The sequence below is a fragment of the Bacillus rossius genome, chromosome 11 (genome assembly GCF_032445375.1).
Source record: "Bacillus rossius redtenbacheri isolate Brsri chromosome 11, Brsri_v3, whole genome shotgun sequence".
In the NCBI taxonomy this organism is placed as follows: domain Eukaryota; kingdom Metazoa; phylum Arthropoda; class Insecta; order Phasmatodea; family Bacillidae; genus Bacillus; species Bacillus rossius.
Window position 1 is genome coordinate 49,969,348 of NC_086338.1, and position 26,798 is coordinate 49,996,145.

The following is a 26,798-nucleotide window of genomic DNA, read 5'->3' on the forward strand; positions in this document are numbered from 1 at the left end:
TTCTAGACGCCTCACATCTAAAACACGACCTCTCATTGGCCGAAACCAAAATCGGTTAGCGTAATTTACAATATAAATACCGTAAATAACACTTATTAATACAATTGAAAACACAAAAATGCGGTAAATTTAAAACGAAAATTTCCAACAATGAAAATTTCTTTAAGTAATACCCCGAATAAAATCATCGTTTATTCGTTAAGTTCATTAGTCCTTAGAGGGGTATACTCAATTGACTGTCCATATAAGTCCATTTCAGGTCATAGAGCATAGCTCTCGTAGATATACATAATTAATAAAAATATATTTAAATAACTTTTGCGGGCGAACAATATACAAATTAAATAATAAAATTTCATAATAATAATAATAATAACAATCAAAATAATAAGACTTTATAAATAATAGTATCATTAAAATAAGTCATAACTTTCTGTGCATTATGAAAATAGTAACAGCACAGAATTGCCGCCCTTGTCAATCATATTGAACTGCAATCGTTGACCTGTTCAAAACAGTACAATGTGATTGGCAGTTTACCGTCTCTCTCGCACTGTGTACAACGAATAGCCTTGTCGCCTAGCGGCGCGCGCACCACACATAAAAAAAAAAAAACTTGGAGCGACTGAGTCTCCTTTTTTTTTTTTTCTATCGTCCTTTCGACCGTTACACCAGACAATTCGCGCAATTTTAATCACTTTGCATCGGGTCGTCGCCGCTAGCAGACCTGCGCTCGAATGGTCCACGGGTTTTCCCGCGCAAAATCTCTGCTGGACCTGCTGCAGCTCTCCGACGGCGTCTACTCCCTTGAGCCGCTCCTGTTGAGAGGGACGTGGGAGGACATACTTACTGTAAGTAGCAATCTCATATGGCTGTAACGGGTGTATGTACATGTGAGTCAACAATGTGACGTTCTCCAGGACACGTCACGGCAGTGGATCAATGTCCACCCGCGGTGCAAACGACATCCACGGCGGCGGCTGAGGAGGCATCGGGACAGCGCCCGACCTCAAAGCGGCCAACACCAACACCTGCTCCACACCTCACGTCGGCGGGATTGGCGTGTGGCGGCTCGCAGTACCGGACACCACGGCTCCTGGCTCCGCGGCGAACTGCGGCTGCAGCTGCCGCCCTACCTCATGAACACGTGAGAGACGGCGTCGGGACGTCTGCGGTGCTGCTCGTGTCGGCGGAACCGCCACTTCTCACAAGGACGCACTCGTCGGGTCCCATCACTGATAGGTACACAGCCGTTGCGAACTGTATTGTGTACATTTTAACTAACAAGTATCCCGGTCATTAAACAGTCTTAAAACTCTTCACTCATGTGTGAATCGTGCACTTGTAACGCACGAATGTCGGCAGGCTAAGACATCTTCTGTGCTTAACGTAGCCTATCCACAAGCCAGTTCAGTATAAACTAACTCTATTAAAACAAATAGTAACTAATGGGATCAAATAACATCAGATATTAAATAATAAGTATATTAACTTAGGCAAAACATTCAATAACTTTCAAAGTGAAATTGTTACATCTTAACAATAGGTATCATTAGCTAGATAACATTCAAGCATAACTTTAACTAAACTTATTTTCATGTTAATGAAATGGTTTGTTTACATCATTGTTAAGCATCCTTATGCCTTCAGGTTGTACCTGTTTTATTCTATGTACAATTTCATTATGCATCTCGTACATTTCCATAAGCATCATCTCACAATCTTTCATAACTTCATAATATCAACAATTGATAAAATTAATAATTCTCACTAACATCTCATATCATATACATAAAATCATATTTACAATATCACTTCAAGGAACATTTCATATATTACATCATTAAAAGCATTTGTTTATGTTAGCAAACAAATCAACAATAGTTTGGATTTCGTTTAAGTACACGCATCATGTGTAACTTGTGCTTGGAAAGGGAACGCACAGTGTTTCCTTTTTTTTTTATCTCTCTTTTATCGCAGCTTTTCGCTCGGCGAAGGCGGCCTTTCTTTTTCTTTTATTTTACTCGAGTGTCTGGTGAACTTTTATTTCTACCATTTCTCGCAAGGTAGTATTTTTTTTCTGTAATCAGCTGGGTTCTCATATAACGCAAACAGCTGTTTGGAAAGTGTATAGCAGTCTCCCTCTCATCTCAACCAGTAGTTTCGTTTTCAGGCATCCGATGCGGGCTTCGCAGGATCCTGACTGTGTATTCATATCATTCAGAAATTTCTCTGATAGGAATTGTTTCTTGTTAAAATCACTTGAGATTCATGATCTCGATGAAAAGGATAATTCTATCCTGACAAAGCCAAGTGAAACAAAAAAAAATGCTTTCATGATAGCTTGCAAATTTTTTATTTTTTCTTTTTTTTTCTTTTCTGGCTGGCTCAATTTTGCAGTAACTTAGTACTTGTTTATAATACAGCCTGCTGACATTTATTGCAACAGTGTACTAAGTCCGCGACATAGTTGTTAGACATTGAGTTTTTCAGGTCTTCGTTTGACATCATATTCGCCTACTCGACGATTACAAACATAAACAAACAAAATCTCAAGTGCCACGTTGAATGAAATTACAAGTCTTTTGTATAGTTTTTTTTTTTTTTTCACAATAAATAACACAAAGTCGCTCGTATATATCTTGTTATCATTTCATAAATATCATTATTTAAAATAACCAATCAAATTAATTTAAAGAAATAGCTTTCTAATACTGAGTGGATTTGTATGCGAAAGGAATGCATACTTTTCTACTCTGCATTCAGGGCAGAATGCAACCCTATGAGATCGTTTGCAAAGCCCTACTTCAATCATAGAATTAGTGTAAAACAAAAGTATTACATTTGCAAAAAAAAAGAATATTTTTTTTTTTATCTTCTTCTGCAGCAGTGTTTAATAACAGAAAATGATAAATCTCGGCGATTCTTAATAAATTCAGTGGTGTGTTGTGCTTCGGAAAAAATGGAGTAACCACATCAGTAATTCAAGGTAACCTTATTATTATTATTGTTATGCTAGTAGTTGCAAAGTGTTCATGTGCTTCTTAGATGCTTTGTAGAACAGTGCTCACCCATGTTTACACAGCTAGGCCATACTTCTCTCACACAAGTTAGTCGACAACACATAAGCTTGACATTTCTTTTTGCTAGTTAGTATGATAGTACTTACAGATAGGCGCATCTCATTACACAGATTCAGATATTACTGTTAGTGAACTTATACTCACACGAAGAATAATGCAGACCAACTGACAAACAATATTATACACATAATACACTATTAAATTCGAAGATTCATTACATCTGTGTGGGTGGCATTTCACTTCACCTCACTACAGGCAATAATAAGCGGGAATTGCACTTCCGCATCGACGCGACGATAATGTACCAAGCGGGTATCACACTTCCGCTACACATTAGGTACCTGTCAGTGGTTGCAATACGCCTCACATGGCGTATCAAATTACACAGTAACCATTTAATACCTTTCACATTTATACTGGTCAGGTCCTGGCTCTGACCTAGACATTCCGATTGCGCTCAGCTGTTATAGTACCTATACTCGTACTATATAGGTGTTTCACTAGCTTGTGCCGAACTTGTTCACTGGGACACAGGTTTCTTGTAGGCTCTCAACTGCGAAATATTATACCGGCCTACTGGTCGGCCTGTAGATGGTTCTTCCAGAGCATAACAGTTCTCTTGAACTATGTCAGTTATGACATATGGTCCGTCGAAAAGCAGAAATAATTTCCTGGTGACATTCTCCCATGCCTTGCTGACAGGAGATGTTTTCTTGAGCACAAGGTCGCCGATATTAAATTTAGACAATTTGGATGCTGGTTTCCTTCTTCTTCGTACATCAGCTTCTGCTGTGAGCTTCATTCTTACGAATGCTTCCACTTCTTCTCCTGTGGGTAGTCTTGTCCTTTCGGGCTCCTTGTCACAATAGGGTATAAATTCAGGGTTGATCATACAGAGATCCTTAATAGTTTAACGTGCCAGTGTTGGCACGTCCACCTGGAGCTGGTGATCTGGCTCCTTCTTGACGATTCCACTGTCGGTTCCCTGCTGCTTCAGACACAGCAGCTTTGAATTCTGCTGCCACCTGATTTGCTGGTCCCTGGTTGTAGTACGTCGTCTGCTGAGATGTAGACGGTGCAGCAAATGGTGGTGGGAATGTTGTCATCTGTGTGTTCCGGTTGTATGAGAGGTGGCTGTTCTGGGCATGGCCGCCACTCGTCTCGTGAGTCCTGGGGGCATAGTGATATGGCGGGCGGTAGTCCTCAGGTTTGCCGTTGTAGCGGGGCTCGTCGGTACGGCGGTACTTCTTGCAGTACTCCAGCTCGTCTTCTGACGATGCTCTCCGGCGGCGGTCTGCTGACTCCCTGGGTGGCCGTGACTCTGGCGAGAATGATCTTCGCTTGTTGTGTCGGTAGTCCCCCTGCCTCCGGCGGTGGTTTGCTTCGTCATCGCTGTGGTAATTCCTGGAGTTGGACCACCACGTCTTTCTCTTGTAATAGGGGGTCTTCCTGTAGCCTGTCTGGTATTGATCGTTCCGGCTAGGTCCTCCTCCTCTTGGCTGCCAGTTCATTGTGTTTACCGCTGCCTGTCTGAGCTCCTTGGGTTTTCCCTCGCGATTCTGCCAGTAGTTGTGGACTGGCTGTTGTCGGTGGGGCTGTGATACCCTCTCACTCTCCTCCTTGGTATTGGGTGCTCTGTCCATTTTCTCAAGTTTATCATAATTGAGAAGGCGCTCGCGGAACTCTGTCACATCACGGTACGGCAGGCCTGACAACTGCTTCTGATACTTGAGTGGAAGCTGCGTGAGGATGGCCGCGATGAATTCATCATCCGTCATGGGCTGATCCAAGTAGCGTGTCTTCTCAAACATTGCTGATAGATGCGCTTCCAAGGACGCGCACTTCCTTGGGTCATACTTCTCCGTGTGAAGCTGTGCACGGAGGTGACTCTGTATTCGGATGTTCCAATACTGGTTGTGGAACAGGGACTGGAACTGGGCGTAACTATGCGTTGATGCACTCAGCATCTCCCACCAGTAAAATGCCGGTCCTTTCAGGGCGCTGTTGAGACACTTCAGTATCTCTGTATCTCTCAAATGAAAGGTTGAGGTGTATTCCTCAAATCTTTTCAGAAAACGGATGGGGTTCTCTGTAGCTCTGCCAGCAAACGTGGGCATAGCTTCTGCCCAATGCTTAGCTGGATGGTGCATGAGCGTGGCCGCATCAATGTTGGATGGGCTCAATACAGGGGTTTCTCTGGGCAGATCCATTTGAACGGTAGGATGATTGTGGATGGGTAGCAGTGGAATTGTGTACATCTCACTGGGGTACGGTTGCCTGTCTACTGGGGCAGTCGGTACAGTTGACACAGGGGCTGTGTGTGACGGTACATGAGCTTGGCGGTCAGCTGACTCACTCCTGGGACTGGGGTGTACACTAAGGTGCTCGATTCTATCTCGTAGTGTGGCAGTAGCCACCTCCATGTCCTCCAGTCTATGTTCGAGATGCTGGAGATGTCCTCGCACCTCCTCCCTAGCACTAGCTTGTCCCTGGTGTTCATTTGAGATCATGTTTCGTATGGATGTTACATGAGTCTCCAGACTGTCCACACGACTACTGTTCTGTGATACCTGCTCAGATATCTGCTGGACCTGTTCGTGTTGCTGGGCCAGCCTAACCTCAATGCTGTGTTCCAGGCTCTTTAATCCTGAGTTGGTCTGATCCCTCAGCGCTCCCAACTCAGTCGTAAGCCTCCCCATTTGAGTATTGTTCTGTTCTAATTTTGCATTTAGGGATGCATTATGCTGCTCCATTTGAGTATTGTTCTGTTCTAATTTTGCATTTAGGGATGCATTATGCTGCTCCATTTGAGTATTGTTCTGTTCTAATTTCGCATTTAGTTGAGTATTACTCTGCCGTAATAATTGCATGAGTGCTTCCAGTGTCACAGGTGATGTAGAAGTATTATCTGGCAATGGTGTGATGTTAGGGACAGTGGCCTCCCTTTCCTCCTGCTCCCCTGTTGCTGGTGACGTGGGCCGCCCTAACCTCTCAGCCACGGTGGTAGAGTGATCACTAGGTCCCTCCACACAAGTGTTCCCTGGTGAACCCCCTGCTGATGATGTCGCCGTGTCACTTCCTGAATTCCCTGTGTTATCGCAGTCTTCACACATACTGTCATGCCTACTCCTGAGCGAGTATGTGGGGTGGTTGTGTGCCATGTTATTATACTAGATTAGATACACTATGCAGGATCAAATGACAACTTGAAATAAGGTGTGACAACTCAGTGTCAACACACTCGGGCCCCACGTTTATGTGCGCCACTTTCTATACTATACTGCTGCTAAACTTCTTCGGTGTGTTCTTACTGCTGGTGCCAGTACCATTAATAGTACTCGTTTATTTATATATAGACCCTTTTGTTGTGTGTGTGTTGTCGGGACGATATACACTGGCTGTCACTATTTTTCAAAATATATATATAGACATATATATATGTGTCAATGGTACTGTTATGCTCTTGTACTCTGACCCTTAGAAACATGCAAAAAAAAATGTTATTTATCATAAAACACACACTCTTGGACACAGGTAGCTAGGTAACATATATCAACACATAGGGATAGAATTCAGGTTTTTATTAATAATAAAAATTGCTATTCATCAGGGACAACTAACATATGTGTAGAGATAAAAATCAATATTAATATAATTAGATAAAAAAAATCACAGAAAAACAATCCTAACGATACTGAACATGACTCGTGGATATGCGCTTATGTAAATTAAAACATCAGGAAAATACGTAGCACACATGAATCGTTCACAAAAGTTCGTTAGTGTATGTTCAGAAAATAAATCAAATGATGTTTTTACGGACGCATTCTTACATACCAGAGAATGTTTGAAATCATAGCACAATTAATAATTAGTATGATTACTGTTTATGTTTATATTTGGGTTCGTATTTGCCTTGGCTTAACTCAGTTTATATGGTAGAGACACGAAACTTGTACTCCCATTTCACCTCTGGGTATCACAAAATAAAATAATAATTTAAATCTTGGAACTAATAATTCATGACGTAGTTCAGGATAATTGACACCTTTTACGTGAAAACTAATCAGTTTGTAGTCAAATCGGAGTTATTTACGACGAAATTACATACAGCTGGGTATGTCTATGGGCGATACAAAATGCAAGATCTTTACTTACAGATTTTCACTCCTAATAACATATCCGTCAGAATATGCCCTTATAATCTTACACATTATTTATTTATACGTCGTTTAAGCTCATCCTGAGTGTCGGATGGCATAATCTAGCTAGCTATATTTCAAATTTAAAATAGGCCTCGCGCCTTTGCGTCGGCATCAGACGCCTTCATACAACCAACCTCCTAATTAATACGTTCTAGACGCCTCACATCTAAAACACGACCTCTCATTGGCCGAAACCAAAATCGGTTAGCGTAATTTACAATATAAATACCGTAAATAACACTTATTAATACAATTGAAAACACAAAAATGCGGTAAATTTAAAACGAAAATTTCCAACAATGAAAATTTCTTAAAGTAATACCCCGAATAAAATCATCGTTTATTCGTTAAGTTCATTAGTCCTTAGAGGGGTATACTCAATTGACTGTCCATATAAGTCCATTTCAGGTCATAGAGCATAGCTCTCGTAGATATACATAATTAATAAAAATATATTTAAATAACTTTTGCGGGCGAACAATATACAAATTAAATAATAAAATTTCATAATAATAATAATAACAATCAAAATAATAAGACTTTATAAATAATAGTATCATTAAAATAAGTCATAACTTTCTGTGCATTATGAAAATAGTAACAGCACAGTGCGTCTCAGACCGAAGCCTGTTTATACGCCTAGCCATGCTGGGATTAGCTGTTCAGCGTTGTTGTGCTTTGTGCGGGGATTGGCCAGCCATGACAGCTATTGAAGTCATGACTAGGGACTGGAAAAATACGTGGTTTCGATGACCCCTAGGATAGATTCCACGATCCTGTATGTACGCGGGAAAATTACACCAGCTCATTGGCTACTGACTCGTGACACCTTCTAAACTGGGATGTTTGTGATTAGATACTTCTTCCGTTGAGGGTCATTCATAGGCTCACAGTCCTTCAGGCAAACTGTGTTCCAATTACTGAAGCGGCAATAAGTTACACGCGCTTGGATTCTAGCATATCGCGAAATGAAACCGCGAATTTTTCCGGTCTCTAGTCATGACTATCTCTCATATCTTTAAAAAAAAAAACTAGATTTAAACTATGTTAAGTTGGGCTCAGATTAAACTTGCATAGACACACGGAAAATCCTGCCCAGTCATCAGCGTGAAGCAGATGCGTATGTGTTTCAAGTCTACTTTGCTACCCAAGGAAACCACCTAATAATCGTGGCTGTATTTTTGAGGTTCTTTCGAAGCCTGCCCAAGATCTCTAAAACGCCGTCGTGTGCATATTTACTGGTATTAAAGCGAGGAGAGAATGACTTCGATGTTGACGTGTGAAAATTTTCAAAATCCGAACAAAGTGTATTAATAGAGACAGGAAAAATTCGCGGACTCATTTCGAGGTATGCTAGGATCCAAACACACGTACCTTCATATTGCTTCGTTCACTGGCCCACAGTTTACCTAAAGGACTTTGAGCCAATGAAAAAGTCAACAAAAAAAAAGGATCTAATCGCAAGCATCCCAGTTAAAAGTTGTCACGAGTCAGTAGCCAATGAGCAGGTGTATTTTTCCCGAGTACATTGAGTATCATGAAGTCTATCCTAGAAAGTAATTGAAACCGCGAATCTCTTCTAGTCCCTACTCATTAGTACAGGCAGTGATTTTTCGCGAAACAATGTGTTCGCTTACTAGAATGCAACACAGTATTTCTGTGTCAGTAATTTCTGCTTTGTGATTGGCGGCCGTTTGCCTTATTTGGCCAGACCATTTAGAATGCGTTTACTTCCGCAAAAAAAGAAAAATGTGCTGTCTTAATTTGTGTGCCTACAGTGGTCATGCACGCGAAGGAAACTTAACCAATCACGAAACACAGGCGATGATACAGTCACAGCTTGCCTCGAAATATTTTCGCGAAAAAAATCACGGGGCCTAGTCATTAGAGATGTATAAAACACAACAAATCCACATGGATGTACCAGATTGCTGGTAAGTCTGGCAACACTGGAAACCTTGAAGCGGGTCGCCATCTTGTTCCTCCGCTTCTTCTAACCTAAGTTTCTGCTGATGGGAGTCTCTTTTGCCCCCCCCCCCCTCCCCCCAACACTTCTACTTGTGTCTCATTCGTGGCGGCAGTCATTCGCAGGAGTAAGAATGGAGGAATGAGAAAGGAGGAAAAAAAAAGGCGCATTACGAGGCAAAGGAAGAAGGACCTTTTTTCTTGTTATTTTTGCCTGCCGTGGTGGAACTAACTCTTCCTTTGTGCCTCCAGGCGAAACCAGAGAGAGGAAGCTCCGCCTCTGTGATGTCCTTGCAGGGCACTTGCTGCGCGCATGACTCGCTCGCTCGAACGCAAAATGGCGCGAGGCGTCCGACTTAGCAGGCGCATTCCTTCCACCGATATCTAGAGACCGAAAAAAAATACGCGGGTTCAATTCGCGTCATGCTAGAATCCAAACAAACGTACCTTTGATCGCTTGTGTGATTGGCTCACAGTTAATCTGGAGTCAGTGGAAAAACATTCGACCAAAAAAGATTCGAATCACAAGCATCATAGTTGACAGGTAGAGACCGGAAAAATTCGCGGGTTCAATGACCTCCAGGATAGACTCCAATATCCTCTACACACTCGGGCAAATGCCAACTGTTCATTGGCTTGCTGACTTGTGAGTCGTCTCGACTGGGTGGCCTGTGATTCGACACTTCTATGAGTGAGGGTCTTTAGTTGGTCTTCAGTCCTCCAGATTAACAGTGGACCAATGACAGAAGCAGCACTAAGGTATAATTATTTGAATTTTAGCATAACACGAAATGAACCCGCGAATTTTTCAGGTCTCTATTGACAGGTCTCACGAGTCAACAGCCAATGAGGACATGGTATTTGCCTGAGTATGTAGGGGAGTGTGCAGTCTATCCTAGTAGAGGTCATCGAAATCGCGAATCCTTCCAGTCTCTACCGATATCCATACGAATGACTGAAAATATTGATTATGTATTTTACTTGGTTTTAAAGGTTGGAGGGGGGAAGAACAACAGAAAGATATCGTGTTATTTTCAAGAGTTTCCCATTAACTAGAGCCAGGATTATTTAGCGATTTCCTTGGGGTTGCAGAGTAGGCTTGAAGCACATATACATCTGCTTCTAGGCGATGATTAGATGACAGTGCTCCAGACACCCCCTTGACTACCCTGATCCAGTTGTAGACAAGGAGGAGATGTGGTTACGCAATCAGCCAATCACGTGTAACCCGCCAAAGGACGGGACCTTGTATTAGACCAGTGGGCATTCTAAAAAGGCCTGATTACATGTATACGAGTTGAGTCTAGCCTGTAGTGAAACGAATCAGCGAAATAATCGTGACCCTACTTATTACATATTCATAAAAAAATCATTTAAAAATATAGTAAACATTATAATGTTATCTACATTAAAACATGTTTTATAGTATGATGTAGTGTGATTTTCTTAAAAATTATCAAATACATCAACAATCTTAAAGTGCTAATATTTTTGTAGAAAACTTACACATACCCATGGGTTTTGATCCCAGGGGGTTGGACGGGGGGCGCCCTTGCGCATATTCAACCACACACATCGCAGATACCACACTAAATCTGAGCGAAGTTTATTAAAAAAAACTGATTAATGGCGTGAGTCAAATATTTTGCCGATGTAGGTTAGCTACATCTCACCTCTGGAACGTTTGAATTATTATTTACTACGGAATATTAAAAATCTTCAAAATTTTTGACTTAACACCACCTTTTTTTCCGGCGTCTCTCACGTAATTAATTTTTTTTTTTAAAGCAATTATATGGCAGTTTTCTTTTTCATTTCAAGGTTAAATATTACCACAATTATACGAGAAAGAAAACTCGTGAAATATTTTTTTTCTGACATAACTAAAACTAAGTGTATTTGGGAGGTTTCGGGTTAGGGAGGGACCTAGGTGCTTCTCAGGCCGAAGTCTATACGCCTAGCCATGCTGGGATTAGCCGTTCAGGGAGAGGGTAGCATGCGTCATCATGCTTTGTGCGGGGATTGGCCAGCTATGGCAGCGATTGAAGCCATGACTATATCGCCCCTATCTTTAAAAAAAAAAAAAAACTAGATTTAAACTATGTTAAGTTGGGCTCAGATAAAACCTGCATGGACACAGGGAAAATCCTGATGGTCACAGACATGCGGGCTGCAATAGAAATGCGAGAAGTGTAGGATAATACAGGGGACAGAGTATGATGGGTCTGGATAAAGAGTTGGTCGGGGCAGAAAAAATAGTGTACCATTCGGGGGGTTGTAGGCACTTGAACCGAATTTCGATAACCAGGGACGCAAGCACCCTTGGTTACTACACGCACCATCCACCCGGGTTCCAACATCACCTTAAACTACAGGAGGAAGAATAACATCTACACTTGCTGCGCAGAAGACTAAAAAAATTAAAATCAAATTAGGGACATAGATTTTTGAACCGTTTGAAGGTGCAGGCAGATCCCAGATAATCGGTAATGCGATATCAATGGCATCCACATTCCAGCGCGCTGTTGATCTTCTTGTTTGACATACCCCCACGATGCCGTGCGCATGGCAACACGACCTTTGACCTCGATACAAGGCGTTGACCTGTGCACTCGGCGCTAAGCACACATAACTATGCTCCCTGTTCTCGCCGATAGCTTTGGAGGCGATAAAATATACGTAACTTGTATTTCCATGGGTTTTCCTTCCGTAGTAGGATTCTTATGATGAAACAAAAATGACGCTTTTTTCAGAGGTGGAAATACTCGAGGAAAATGATTTTATATTTTAGTGGCAGACAATTTTTTTGTCTTAACAATAGCTTCTACCAATGTTCGTTTCAATAGTTGATTTTTTTTAATAATCAAGGATAATGATTTGTCATGGGTTTAGTTTACTGCTCTTATATTTATTTATTTCCGAATTACAAAAATACAATTTTTTTTAAATGTATAGCCGAGCCTTAATGAACAGGATCTGAGGTAATAGTGACAGCATGCCAAGGATGTTGACTTCAACAAGGGTCCTCTAGTTTGTCGAGCCGCATCATGAAACAAATAGCAGTTGATAAAACAAATCTAATGTGGCGGGGTATAATTCAGTACGACGGAGTATAATCTAAGATGTCGGGATATAGTCCCAGATAGTTGATTACAATCCAAAATTGAATGTTTTATTTTGATATAGTGGAGTTTAAACCAGTATGGTGCGTTTTAGTCCAATATGGCGGGTTATAATACAAGTTTCAGGGTTGAATCCAAGAAGGCTGTGTTAAATCCAAGATAGTGGGGTATAGTCGAATATAGTGGGGTATTATACAAAATGGCGAGGAATAATAAAATGTGGTGGTGTATAATCAAAGATAGTGGGGTGTAATACAAGATGGCGGGGAATAGTAAAACATGGTGGTGTTTAATCCAAGACAGTGGGGTACAGCCCAATATACTGGGGGTATAATTAGCGACTGGAAGAATTCGCGGTTTCAATGACCTCTAGGATAGACTCCACAACCCTCTATGCACTCGTGCAAATTACACCTGCTCATTGGCTACTGACTCGTGACAACTGCTAACTGGGATGCTTGTGATACGGTACTTCTTTTGGTTGAGGGTTCTGCATTGGCTCAGGAGTCCTCCAGTTAAAACTGTGGTCCAATCACAAAAGCAGCACGATGGTGAACGAGTTTTTGATTCTAGCCTGTTGCGAAATGAATGGACGAAATTTTCCTGTCTCTAGGTATAATTCAAGATGGCGGGGTATAATCTAATATCTCTGCAGACGGCATGTCTCGGGACATTGCGGTGGACAGGAGTATAATCCGTGTCGTGCAACAAGTGCCGGGCCGTCTCACTTTGTCAAAGCAGCACGTGGTGTTTTGTCCGCGAGCACTGGCGGAATGGACACAAGACGTTGACGGCGCACGGACTGTCCGGTCCGGTGACCTGGTCGCTCCGGCATCCCGGGTGTGTGTGTGCGGAAGGGGGGGGGGGGGGGCGCTCCTTCTCGACGGGCGTCCTTGGGAGGGCAGGGGCCGCGGCTGTGTGCGCCCAGAGGGGGTCGGGTTTCCCTCGCACTCGTGTTCTCTCCGAGTCAACACCTCTCCGAAAATACGAGAGGGATGGACACACACACACCTCACACACATCCTCCTCAACCTCCGCCTTTCTCCTTCGCGCGCCTGCAAACGGCAGAGCCGGCAACAACTGTGGAGGAATCATTCCGCGACACTTTGCCTGCTGTTTCCTTTCAGATTAGTAGAGAGACCTGTAAAATTCGCGATTTCAAATCCCTAAAGGATAGACTCCATAATCCTCTATGCATTCGTGCAAATAATTACATGTGCTGATTAGTTACCAACTCGTACCTAACACCTGTTGACTGGAATGATCGTGATTCGCTAATTCTTCTGTTAAAGATTTTTCATTGGCCCAGAGTCCTTCAGATAAACTGTGGCCCAATATCACTGAAGCAAAATAATGTCAAAAGTATTTGGACTCTATCCTATCGCGAAATGAATCCGCGAATTTTACAGGTCTCTACAAATTAGTATTTCCCTTTGTTGATAGGAATGATGCTTTCAATAGTTTATTTATTTATTTATTTTTTTCGAAAAAGGGGAAATATAACCTATTGCAATTTCCGAGAAAGCATGCTGTCTACAGAGATATACTATCCCACCATATTGGATTAGTCTGCATCATATTCTACTATGCTCCGCCATCTTGATTTATCCAACGCTATAGTGGACTGTATCTCACTGTATTGGGCTATTAAATACCAGCATTTTTTTATTATATCCCTCCATTTTGTATTATACGCCACTATATTACTAACTTGGATTGTGCACCGCCATCTTGGATCACACCCTGTTCACGAGCACTCGTGCTGGGACACGTGGTGAACACACGTGCTTCTGTAGATGAATACGAACTAACACGCGGAGAGTGTTTCGAAATTAAATCCGTTCGTTGGACTTGTGATTCTCGATCTAGGTCATAGACTTCGAATGGCAAACAAACTCGGAATAGTTAATGTGGTTGTCGACTAAGCTATCTTCCAGTTGAACAAGACTGTTTTGTTTCGCTTATATATGTATAGGGACTGGAAGAATCCGCTGTTTCAGTGACTCCACAATCCTCTTGTGTACTGCTCATTGGCTACTGACTTGTGACACCCTTTAACTAGGATTCTGGTGATTCGATACTTATTTTGGTGAACGTTTTCTATTGGCCCAGAGCTCTTCAGGTGAATTGTGGTCCAGTCACTGAAGCGGCATGGAGGTGAAAGAGTCTTGGAGATTAGTGTATCGCGAAATGAACCCGCGGATTTGCCCGGTCTTTAGCTATTATCTTGTTTAAGTATCATTGTTTTACATCATTTTATAACTAGCTGAAGTTCAAGTCAGTGCCGGACTGCCGGAAAGACTTTCGGACCCCGGGTGCGGGTAAACTCATTGATTGCTGAACTGCTCCCAAGATTATTTTTTTTGTAACCTACTGTAAAACTGTGCCTTCGAATCAGTTCAATTCCGTCCGGTGATGACATACATATCTACGAGTGTGTCGTCGCCCGCCTTATCGCCAGAAACGCGGATAGTAAGTAGGTCAAGGCGCGGTCGTGTTGTGCTCCCGGTTTTTTTTTTTATCATTGCGACAGACACCACGTGACTCAACGAAGCCCGGCCGGCGGCAACCCAACCCAGATTCGCCGAGATGTTGCGGTGATGTGGCGGACGTCGCCGCGACACCGCGATCCCTGCGTCGCCAAAGTGTCTTCCGGCCAGGAGGATGGTGGGGTTAAATGGAGGGGGTAATTACGTCACCCGCGGGGAGTCTTGCTGGCCCCGCGGTAAGATGAACTGGTCTACCGGTTGCTGCGCGGTTGAAGTAGGAGGGGGAGAGGGGCTCGCCGGCTGTGGAGGGGGACTTTCACTGCCATGTTAGCACCGCGTGACGTCACGAGCCCGGCCCGGCCAATCAGCGCGGAGGGGGGGACGGCGCGGCCTCCAGCCGGCTCTACCTGGCGCGCCAGTCCGCCGAAGACCGCCGTGTGGAGCGCTGTGGTCGCGGAGGAGAAGTGCGCGCGCGCGTGTGAGTGCGAGTGAGTGAGTGCTGGTGCGTGGTCGTCCTTGAGACGGAGCGCGGAGGAGGGTTGTTCCGGACGGCGAGGCGCTGTGATGCCCCGGCGGTAGGCCCCGCCGCCCCGATGACGGCGCTGTGGGCGCGGGGGCTCGTGTTCTCGCCGGTCGCCGTCATGCTGCAGCGGCCCGCGCCGGACTCCTCGCCCGAGGTGACGTCCTCTTCGTCGCCCCTCGCCGCCGCGCCGCAGCAACAGCAGCCCCCGTCGCTCGTCGGCGCCAGCCCCGCCCACTCGCTGGGCTCGTCCGACATGCGCGAGATGGACATGGGCTTCTGGGACTTGGACCTGAACGGGCAGGACGCGGCGGCCGTGGCGATGCTGAGACACGTCGGCCAGTGCTCAGACTCCAGCAACTCGGGATCAGGTAACATGCCGCGCGACCGCCTTCGACGGCAGGGGCTTGTAGGTGCGACCGCCTTCGATGGCAGGGGCTTGTATGTGCGACCGCCTTCGATGGCAGGGGCTTGTAGAGGTGCGACCGCCTTCGATGGCAGGGGCTTGTAGGTGCGACCGCCTTCGATGGCAGGGGCTAGTATGTGCGACCGCCTTCGATGGCAGGGGCTTGTAGAGGTACGACCGCCTTCGATGGCAAAATCTTGTCGGTGCGACCGCCTTCGATGGCAGTTCAAAATCTGGGTCCGCGTTGACTACTTTGACTAAAAAAAAATTAAATTATGCGCTGATTATATTGCTGGAAAATTTATTTACTTGGTTCTCAGAGGGTCTTTACTTTTTGTCTACTTCAACTGCCACTTAGTCGAAGAAAAATTAAATAAAAGTTATCGTGACAAAATTAAGTATATCATGTAGAAATTAAAAAGTATGGTATTGGAAAATAGTACGTTAAAAATTAATGACTTTATATTATGTATTAGCATGAGCTACATGCTGAAAATACTCAGTTATGTAAAAAGGGGAAACTTTCGTTTCTCGCCTGTGTCTGCGTGTCTTTTACTTTTAATTGAGATAAGTTTTGGGGTTTATCATTGCTTCAATAAATACTGAAAGTAATTCACTTGGAAATTATGTTAATAGGGCTTATATTTGAAATATTTGCTTGCGACCTTGTTAAATTATATAATTGAAGCACTTGTTTTGGCAAATCGCAGTACTGGGAATATGTTTTCTTATCAGTCAAGTGCTAAGAGTATCAATGATCTCTTATTTTCAATTTAAGGATTGCCAACCTTTAGGTCAGTTTGCTTTCTTTTACCGACTTAAATATTTTTGTTGCACTCCACCACCGGGCATTCAAAAGAAAATAACTTTTCAATGAACGTACGAATTTAATATTTATATGGTCAAATTGTGTTTTATTAGTTTTGAAATATTGAAAAATATCCCCGTACAGCCCTTAGCAAATGTAGCCACAAAATAAAGGACGCATTTATAAGGGATGGGTAGTATCCAAATATATTTATTGTTAGCATCACTTGTTACCAGTTCGTCACGTATCCATATATTCAGCAAAACGTAAATAACAATGACCAATTAAAAAAAAAATCACTGTCCCGTGGATTTTATGAATGTTAACGATCAAAATAAAAATATTGGTTTGAATCTCAAATTATATAAAAAAAATTACTTATAGTGGGCATTACAGGGGCATGGCCCCTGTAAGTTCGAGACTGCCTTCCGATAAATATTATTAACATATTTTTTTGTTCTTTAATTGAGTTATCTTTTACGTCTATAACGATTAAACAAATCTTATGCCGTAAACCTGAAGTGATACTAAAAACAAATAAATAAAACACGATTCCGAAGCTACTGGATGTGGGAACGCATCAGTGGATGCGAGTGTCGCATCAGTAGAAACATCGAGTTCAGTGGTCGCAAGTAGGGATGCATCGGCGTCCCTTGTGGGAATTCGGAAGCAACGCAAAAATGGCCGCGGCCAATAAAATGAACTTTTAGTGGATCCCTTAGTTACGGAATCCATTAGGATAGTATACAATGAAATATTTAGAACCGTCTTTTTTTTTTTTTTTTTTAAAGTAACCGTGATATTTACGTACTGTTGAAATCGATGCTTAAAATAGTAATTTTATATGGCAAAGAGAACAACGCGTTGTTTATCACCTCGTTCGCTTTAATTTTGATCCAAGACGGACAGGGTACAAAAAATATCGCTGCTTGGTTTTGCAGTAGACTGGAATCCAATCATTCACACCTTGGACGTGCCTGCCTCTACAACTGGCGTGAGTTAAGGTGGGTTTACGATTGAAAATTAAGAATTAAGACTTAAGACTTAGTCGGATACTTACCATATGACTCTATGTAAACTAGTGGAATGGTTTATGATTGTCGTGTGTGAATTTTGACGGGTCGTGTGCGAACCATATGATGACTTAAGACTTAACAGAAATGGTTATATTTTATATTTTTCGTTAAGACTTAAGGGAAGCGACCAATCACAACAAACCGGAACCTTTCAACCGGAAGTTTATGTCTTATTTTTGGACCGAGCGAGGCAGTATTTTGGGTTAGAATTCGTATATTTGTAATTTGTAATCATCATCCATTTCGAAAAATAGATATCCCATTTGTCAATAACCTATTTCAAACCTGCTTCTCCGTTTCGAACAATGGCCGACCATGTGTTTTGTGCTGTGATTGGTTAGAATTAACGACTTCTATGTCAATCATAAACTGGAAAATGTAGTTTTGACTTAATCGTGTGCTCGATGTTAAGTTATAATTCTTAAGGAAATCAATCGTAAACCCAGCTTTAGTGAGAAACTCCCAACCGTCTGCTACAATTGCAGTGTCCCAAATTGTGTCCGACGGAAACTGTTCGTTGATTGGTTCACGTGGCCCCTCTGACGTCATGGGTGGTGTGCGCGATGGTCAGAATCTCTCCGGTCCGATACGTTGGTCGACTTGAACTTTTCTGCCCAGTCTGTGTCCTTTGGTAGCGTGAAAGAACACTCGGGATATATTTGATATTACCGGTGTTCCCGTTCCAAAAAGGTACAAACACAAAATAATGGTTTGTGTGGTAGGCAGCTAAGAAGACCGAAGATCGAGACAAAATACTGATCAGCGCAGTCCGTTTGCGACCAGGATTATTTTTTTAAACCGAAAACACGAATTAATTTTTTTTGCAGTGTGCTTGGAATTAATTTTTAGTAACATTTACTTCTGCCTTTCAGAATAGATACATTTTCTCGAACTCCCACAAATTTCACAAGTTAACTGAATATTCAAAACTTAGCTGCTTGCTCGTTTACAAAGCATGAACACAATAAACAATAAAATCGTTAAAAATAATGTTTTGGCGCTCTATATTCACTGCGCTATGGTGACTGCTTAAAAAAAAAAAAAAATCAGCAGATGTGGACATTGCGATTGTAAACAGGGTAATTTCCCGGGTGACAATGTGACGTCCTTCACATTAGGATAAGGACACGGACAGCCATGGGCGCAAATATGTAGGATTTCCAGGGGGGGCCCGTGAATTCTGTGGTTTAAGAATTTTGCGCAAGAGGTCTACCGAAACAAGTCTTCTCTGGATGATAAGCTCGTATGTTATACACTTTATTTTTACGTAAGTGATATTAACAATAAAGCAGAGCAACATATTTTTTTAGTAATTATTAATTAATGACTATGAGAAGTGATCTCTCAAACATGTTTGAATAATTTGCTAACCTAAATACATAAAAAATATCCATGAAAAAATATATAAAAATAATATACGTGAATATAATGCAAATAGATAACACCCCACCAATACATTACCATTTTCCAAAAGTGTTTATTCTAATTTTAGATCTTGAAGCAAAATCTTTAGCTAATTCATGTAAACTAAGTTCATCCAAACGACTTTTGTGAACATGACACACAGTCACTGAGTTGAGACGGGTTTGAGTCATGGTACTTCTTAACCATGTCTTCAGACGCCTCAGAGCTCCCATACAACAAACGTGAAAACAGAATAAAATTTCACAAATGATGTATTTCTGTTGCCGCTATAACAAGAAATACTAAAACAGAATAAAATAAATATTTAAGTGGGGCTCCCATACAACAGACATGATTTTTTTTGCCGTTTTTATAGATAATGGTACGGAACCCTTCGTGCGCGAGTTCGACTCGCACTTTGTCGGGTTTTTTTATACCACATCACATAATTACTGAGATTCAAATGCTGTTCGTGAAATTGTTTGTTCACAGTTTTTGATGCGCCCTAAAAACCCAAAGCGCCAAAGCTAATAAACGGATCAACATCAAATGAACGATCGAATCATATTAAAACCCTTAAAGACTATTTTATTTAGTAAAAACATCAACCAGGTAAAAAAGAAAAAACTTAATGACACAAATGAAAAATCTCGGAGATAGAACTATGAAATTTATCCTACAGCTAATTGAACCACTTACATTTCTCGGCTTATATTTAGTATAAACAGTATTTTGGCAGTGAATTATTTAGTTAAAATATGCCGCTTGATTAGTTATCAAAGAGACGCGTTTGCTTCCTAATTAACTTAAATCGGATGTGTAACGTTTAAATACTTCTTTCTCACTCTTACTTCTGTTTACTCGTGCAGTGTTGCAGTTATCAAATAACAAATGTTATAAAGTGATTATCGGCCATGAATTGTGAAAATTATCGTTTGATAATAAAAGGGGAGTGATTTTAAATTCCATATTGACGAGGAAAAAAATTATTCCCTGTATATTCACATGTAACGTACAGAGCAGCTAGCCTTACAGAATGGAGATGAGCTAAAAAATTCCAGAAAATGGTATATAAGTATCAGTTCGTAAATAAACTAAATTCTGCTATAATTACTGTTAAAGTATTAAGTTTTTTATTTACTGGAAAAAATAACGTTACATAATCACTAAAATAAAATATATTACCTAAATAATAGTCACTACTTATAAAACAATCAAGCTTACCAGGTGAGAATCAGATTCTGTTTTCCGTTTCTTCCGCGTCAAGAACTTATCCACGTTGATGTTTGCCAAGAAAGCAGAAGACTGGCGCACACGAGAGCAAAACCACTTTAAAAACAGACTACCTGAAACCTATAATACTGTCGTTTCAGAGGACAAGGTAGTGTGGGTAACAATGGGGAGGAAATTCTAACGGAACCCTACCCTAGCTTCGTCCTTTGGAATGAACGGTTTCTAGGAATTAAGGGTTTTTAAAGTTCGCACTGTAAAACTCCATACCATGGCTTTCGCAGAAGGGGTAGGGGAAAATAACTACGGAACTCAAAGGTAGGAATATAAAGCATGTCAAAGTGTCTGTCGTCGTTGTAAATAATAATCTGATATATATGCTGTGTACACCATTAACTTTAAAATCACGAAGTGGGCCCCCCCAAGGAGGGGCCCATTAATTCCAGGGGGGCCCGGGCCCCCCTGGCCCCCCCGGGATCTACGCCCATGCGGACAGCCCATATGTTTGGTCTGTTGTAGACGGGCCTAAAAGTGCAGCTCGGCTGATACATCTCTCAAGTCACACCTGGTAAACGTGGGACATTTTGCCTGAGTCTGCAGACTACTGCGGAGTCTAACCTGGAGGATGGTCCATCCGCGAATTTTTTTCTCCCACTGTCCGTTAAAACGCATTGGTAGAGGAATGTTAAAAAAATTATCTCTTGATACGAAGGTGGGAGTGTTGCGGCGTAATCAAGTTACAGCTTAAGACGTAAAGAAGTGAGCTTGCTTAAATGAAAGCCTAGATAAAGTGTGTTCAGACGTACTTTCACGTCTGTGATCATTGCCAGAATTACCAACCCTTCCCAGAAAAGTTTATTTGTCGTGTTGCAATTAAAAACATAATTCTATGCGGTCTATAGTCCGAGTGGTTTTCCGTGCTCTCTTACTGTATATCTCTTAAAAATATATTGATTTAGGTCGGGTTTATAAACTACGCAAGACTCGAGAGGTTCAGTAACGATATTGTCAAATATTACTCGTTTATAAACTACGCAAAAACGCAGCTCATGCGTCGACGATCTTTCAAATTCTAGCTTTTCTGCTTGCCAATGAATTGTGGAGTCTATCTTAGGCGTTATTACTTTTGTAATTACTAAATAATATATATTTATTACTATGTATTCTATATATTAACACATATAATTTGTAATTTCTAATTACTGTAGTATTTATTGAAGGCAAAGATAAAACCCAAAAAGTATCTAAATTAAAAGTGAAATACCTGTACATAACATCCACGCAGACACATACGAGAAATTAATAAAAGATTTCCTCTTTTTTACGTAATTTTAGTATCTTTGGCATGTCGCTCATGCTAGTATTATAAGTTAGTAGTATTATTTGAAGTCCATACTTATTAATTTCTACATACGTTAATATTTTTATACTATTTTATTCTACCAAGTGGCAGACAAAAAGCAAATACGCTGAGAACTAAGTGATTCGATTTTCAAGCCATGTAATCAGAGCATATTGCTTTTTTTTTCTGGTCAAAGTAGGTAGGTATCGCGGGCCCAGATATTTAACCGCGTACCTAATCCCACGTAAATTTTCGTAACACTGCCATTCAAGGAGGTTGCGCAGACAAGACACCGCCATCAGAGCGCAAATTTCTCCGATCCCCAGTAATAACGACGGACAAAAAAAAAACGATATGGTGCGCAGACCTGCCAACTCTCACGATTTTGGTGTGAGGCTCACGATTTTAAGGTCCATCTCACGCCCTCACGCCAAAATAGTGTTTCCTCACGATTTTTTGGGGCCCCAAGATTTTGTTTGTAAAAGTTACAAAACAAGTTTTACGAAAGCTTACAGTAACGAGTTTCCATCAATACTCGAGTCACGTAAAGGGAGCAATTTTGCGTTTTGTAGCGTGTGCCGTGCTGATTTTTCTATCTCGCATAGTGGAAGAGGAGACATTGTGAAACATGTCACTACAAAAAAACACAACTAACACGTGAAGTGTATTGCTTCCAATAAAAAAAATAATTTTGCTGTGAACAGTGATAATAGTGTTACACGAGCAGAATGTTATTTTACATCGTTTTTAGTTGCGGCCCTGCATGATCACTACACGACTGCGCTAAATTATGTTCAACTAAATTAAATCTGCAACCTATAATTTGTTGAAATAAATTTTGAAGCAGAGTCCATGTAACATATGTACAGGTATGTCACTTAAATTTAAAGATTCTCATTTGTTGTTTTTTATATCTAACGTGTATTTATGGGCCTGAAAATTTTTATCGAGGACCTCATGATTATTTAAATTTGAATGTTGGCAGGTCTGGGTGCGTGTGAGACCGAACATTAAGGCGGTGCTCGGCAAACAGCCACTGATTAAAATAAATGGCCGTAAGCGTGTTTGGTCTCCAACGGAAACGCTTTCCCCGCCGATATTTTCTTTCTCCCAAACTTAATTATTGTAAGTGTACTGGGGTTGGGAGGGGTTCGGGTCAGGGAAGACTTGAGCGTGTCACAGGCCGAAGCCCATACGCCTTTTATCATGCGGAGGTTTCAGCCATGCAGGAAATGGTAGCATGCATCGAGCTGCATTATCGGCGATCCAGCCTGTCTTTAACTGTAGACTATTAACTAGTTAAGCTGGGCCCAGGTAGAACCTGCATGGACACAGAGGGAAAAAAAAACCTGGGTTCAGTCGTGCTAGGTGCAATCAGTGGCGTAGCCGGGATTTGTGTATGGGGGGTGTTAAGAAGCATGCTCCCCCCCTCCCCGGTATTAAAGCGGGGGGTTCGGGGGTTCTCCCCCGGGAAAATTTGGATTTTAAGGTGTAAAATAGTGCTATTTTAGGAGTTTTCAGTTCTTAAATTTAAATATTGTAATGGTAAAATTTTTATTAATTTTAATATGAAATTTGTTTAAGTGATGAATAAGAAATTAATTAAAGATTTGGCGCTAAGGGGGTGGGGGGGGGGTTGAACCCCTAACCCCTCCCCCTCCCTGGCTGCGCCCCTGGGTGCAATGACTAACATTACGAGTTAGGCAGGTTTTTGAGTACGGGGATCAAAAGAGCGATGCGTTGTGTGGGCGCTCGGACACGAAAAGAGGTCCGCGTTAAAGGTTTCGTATTCGCATCTGGACCCCGGTGTCACACAAGTTCTCCGGTGGTGCGTCACGAGGAAGGAGGGGGGGGGGGGGAGGAGGAGGAAGAAGCGACACGTCGTCCGTCGTCTTGCAACAAGCGCCTGGTTCGCCTCGTTTCCTCCTCCTCATCCCCCTCCCTTCTTCCTCCGTCATCCGCGTAGCTTGTAACGAGGCCAGTGGTCGAACTGTCCCACGGGACGTACAGCCAGCCTCGAACCTCGCTTTCCGTAACCTTTTCTGCGTTGTTGTGCAGTCGACATCTTTCATTGTCAACTTACAATACAAAAGGAAATCTAAAAAAATATGTTTCTGATTCCTTTGGAAAACAGTCACTAGGAAATATATATTTTTAATACTACAAGAAATATGCTGTAAATGTTCACAACACATGGCTATGGTTTTTTTTTTTTGCACATATGAAATACGTTTTTCGAGATAAATACTGAGAATTTTGTTTAAAAAAATTAGCGCATAATAAATATATTTTATTTGACGTTTCATTCAAGCATAAATGTTTTGAACCGGGGAAAAGATAAAGTTACGTATATCAAACTTTTCAGGTTTAATCTCAATTTTGAAATTTAATAATGCGTCACAGGACTGGATGCAATTTTTGAACTTGTTCATTTATGTTTAATTCACAATAACATTCGGTACTTAATGAAATTAATGTTCAGTGATTTTTTTAAGTTATAGAAACATATTTTCATTTTTACACAAAATGTTTTTTATTTCATACGACATTCACATTAACATTATTTTAGTTAACTTTTACAACATATTTAATCGTCCTTGCGTTCATCGCCATTTAAAAAAAAATCGTTATGACAAAAAACTTGTATTTATTTTTCCATTTTTGCTAGCTCGATTTTTTACTGGCGGATTTCATGCAACATATTTTTTACAACAAAATATTTACGGGAAACTCAGGTTATCTAACTTGTCAGACAAAAAAAATGGCTGCGCTACTGACTTTTTGTGGAGACGTCTATAACCCTCCAACTTTGTTTGAAGCGAAATTTTTGACAGTTTGACAGGGATCCTTATACGACCCAAAACTCTGCCGATAGTTCGCTCTTCCCAAAACGCGAAGGCTGGGTCCGCTACTGACCAGGATACAGGGAAATTCTGCAGGTCCGTGGTAGTAATTTTTACGGGTCGTTACCACAACACCGAAATACCATGACGCCGAATGTCAAAATTGACCACAACGCCGACAGCTAGAAAACTGCTGTGTACCACAAACGTCGAAATTACAACTGAATGGATTTGTGTGTGTTTCTTAAATGTACCTTAACGCCGAAATACCACAATCAAACCTAACCTCACCTAACCTAGCGTAATATAACCTAACCTAACTTAACCTAGCCTATCCTAGCCTAACCTAGTCTAACCTAACCTAGTCTAACCTAACCTAACCTTTGTGGCAAACCTGAAATGACATTTTTCGGCGTTAGTGTATTCCGGCATTGTGGTACACAGAAGTTTTCTAGCTGACGGCGTTGTGGTCAATTTGGCATTTCGGCGTTGTGGTGCGTCCCCATAGTAACCCGGCGGGCCGTGAGATGTGCCGTGGGCTACGCAGGTGGTCAGGTTTTCACTCCCCCCCCCCTTTACCCCCGCGGTGTGCCCCGGGGGCGAACAGCCGGCGGGGGCCCCCCGCCCCCCTTGGCAGTGAAAGTGACCTGGCGCGCCTCCAGAGGTCAGGGCGAACCCACATAGACCGCGCGCCGCGTCCAGGCCTCGCCCGTGTCCCAGTTTCCCTGCGCCTCTCCCCTCCGTACCCGCGCCCCTCCCCTCCCCGGGACAGTGTTGCCAGGCGTGCGGTACAGTGCTAGTGAGGCGGGATGATAAGTGCGCCGCTGTGAAGCTGGTATCGCCTCTTCCAAGGCCCGTTCCTACATTGGCACGAAAACGGAGACTGATCTCCCAGAACCTTTTTTCACTATCGATTTCTTCTGCTTCCACAATGCACGGAAACATAACAAATTGCAACCAATGAGATTGCATTTCAAGGTTACGAAAATATATAGCATTCTTCCAAATTCATAGCACGGGCAGAATTTCAATAAGTAATATTTTTTAAAAAAAACTATAAAGTAATAGTAGAATACTTAGATATTTTTGTACTTCAAAAACCAATTTTTAACGTATTTAGAACATAAACAAACATGGCTACTGCCGCAGCCAAAGTACTCGGTCGCACGGAGCAACGTAAACAGAAGAGCTCAGCGTTGGCGAGCTTATCCGTGTGGTTTCCGTCTCCGTCTGCGTGCCGTTGTAGTAACTCCGTCCCTTGAGATCCGTCTCCGATGCCCAATGTGGAAGGAAATAAACCATACGTTTCTTCTTTGCGCCGGACAAGCACATGTGGAGGTTTATGGAAAACACATAATTGTAAAAAGCAGTTGTATTTATTTATATTTATTCGGCTTTTTGTTTGGCGAAGTTAAGGCGTGTACGCCATCTATTACACTGAACCATGATGAGACATAAACAATGTATAAAATGTTACACACTAACAAATTACAGCAATTACTGAGAAGTCATCTGCACCCGAGATTATTAATAGCCCAAAACTTATTAAATATTGTTTAAATATTTTTTTTTTATAAAATATAATCAATATTCTTATTATGATACTGATATTCACACACACACTCATGCACTCATTCATTGTTCCCTTGGTTATGTGTCTATGAATTTAGAGAGCGAAAGTTGTCCAAATGTGACATGCTCGTTTAGGTTTTGAGGTACACATATTTTTTTTTATCATGAAAAAATCAGGAAATCACAAGACGTGAAAAAAAAAATCCAAGATGGCCAAAGTTGTCCAAATGTGACATGCTCGTTTTGGTTTTTGAGGTACACGTAAATTTTTTTTTTTTTAATCATGAAAAAATCTGGAATTCACAAGACGTGGAAGGAAAATAAAAATATATCCAAGATGGCGGGGAAGGCCGCTCCTGTGGCGCGGACCATCTGTAGGAGGACACGAGACAAGACTCCTGGGTCCGCGAGCTCTTGCGACAGCGTTGCCCCACCGCCGCGTCGGGCCTGGCTCTCCTCATCTTGAACTTGGTACTCCAAGGCGCCAGAGAGAGAGAGAGAGAGAGAGAGAGAGAGAGTTACTCGCCCTGCAGAGTGAGTGAGTGAGAGAGAAGGCGTGTGCGGGAGTGGGCGGGCGAGGGGAGAGGTTTTCCCCTCGGCGCCTGGCCCACTTGCGAGATGCCGACCGCCTCGTGTCCCCCCCCAGGAGAGTTGAGCAACTGTGACGCAATCGTGTGACGTCGCGGCGAGCTTTCACCGCTACACCCCCCCCCCCCCCCTGTTTTCTCTCCCC

General features: G+C 42.1%; 1 protein-coding gene across 5 annotated transcripts in view; it reads left to right on the forward strand.

Moving 5' to 3' along the window:
• Window positions 1-26,798, forward strand: part of LOC134536939 (ecdysone receptor) — a 556,968-nt gene that overhangs the window by 423,916 nt on the left and 106,254 nt on the right. The window contains exon 1 of one of the 5 annotated variants that reach the window (XM_063377047.1): window positions 14,821-15,755. The exons of 3 other annotated variants lie outside the window; for them this stretch is intronic. In XM_063377047.1, the coding sequence (XP_063233117.1) occupies window positions 15,458-15,755 (298 nt within the window). In that variant the 5' untranslated portion in view covers window positions 14,821-15,457. Of the gene's footprint in view, window positions 1-14,820; window positions 15,756-26,798 lie in introns of those variants that run through there. One more of the 5 variants, XM_063377048.1, reaches the window with a different exon arrangement.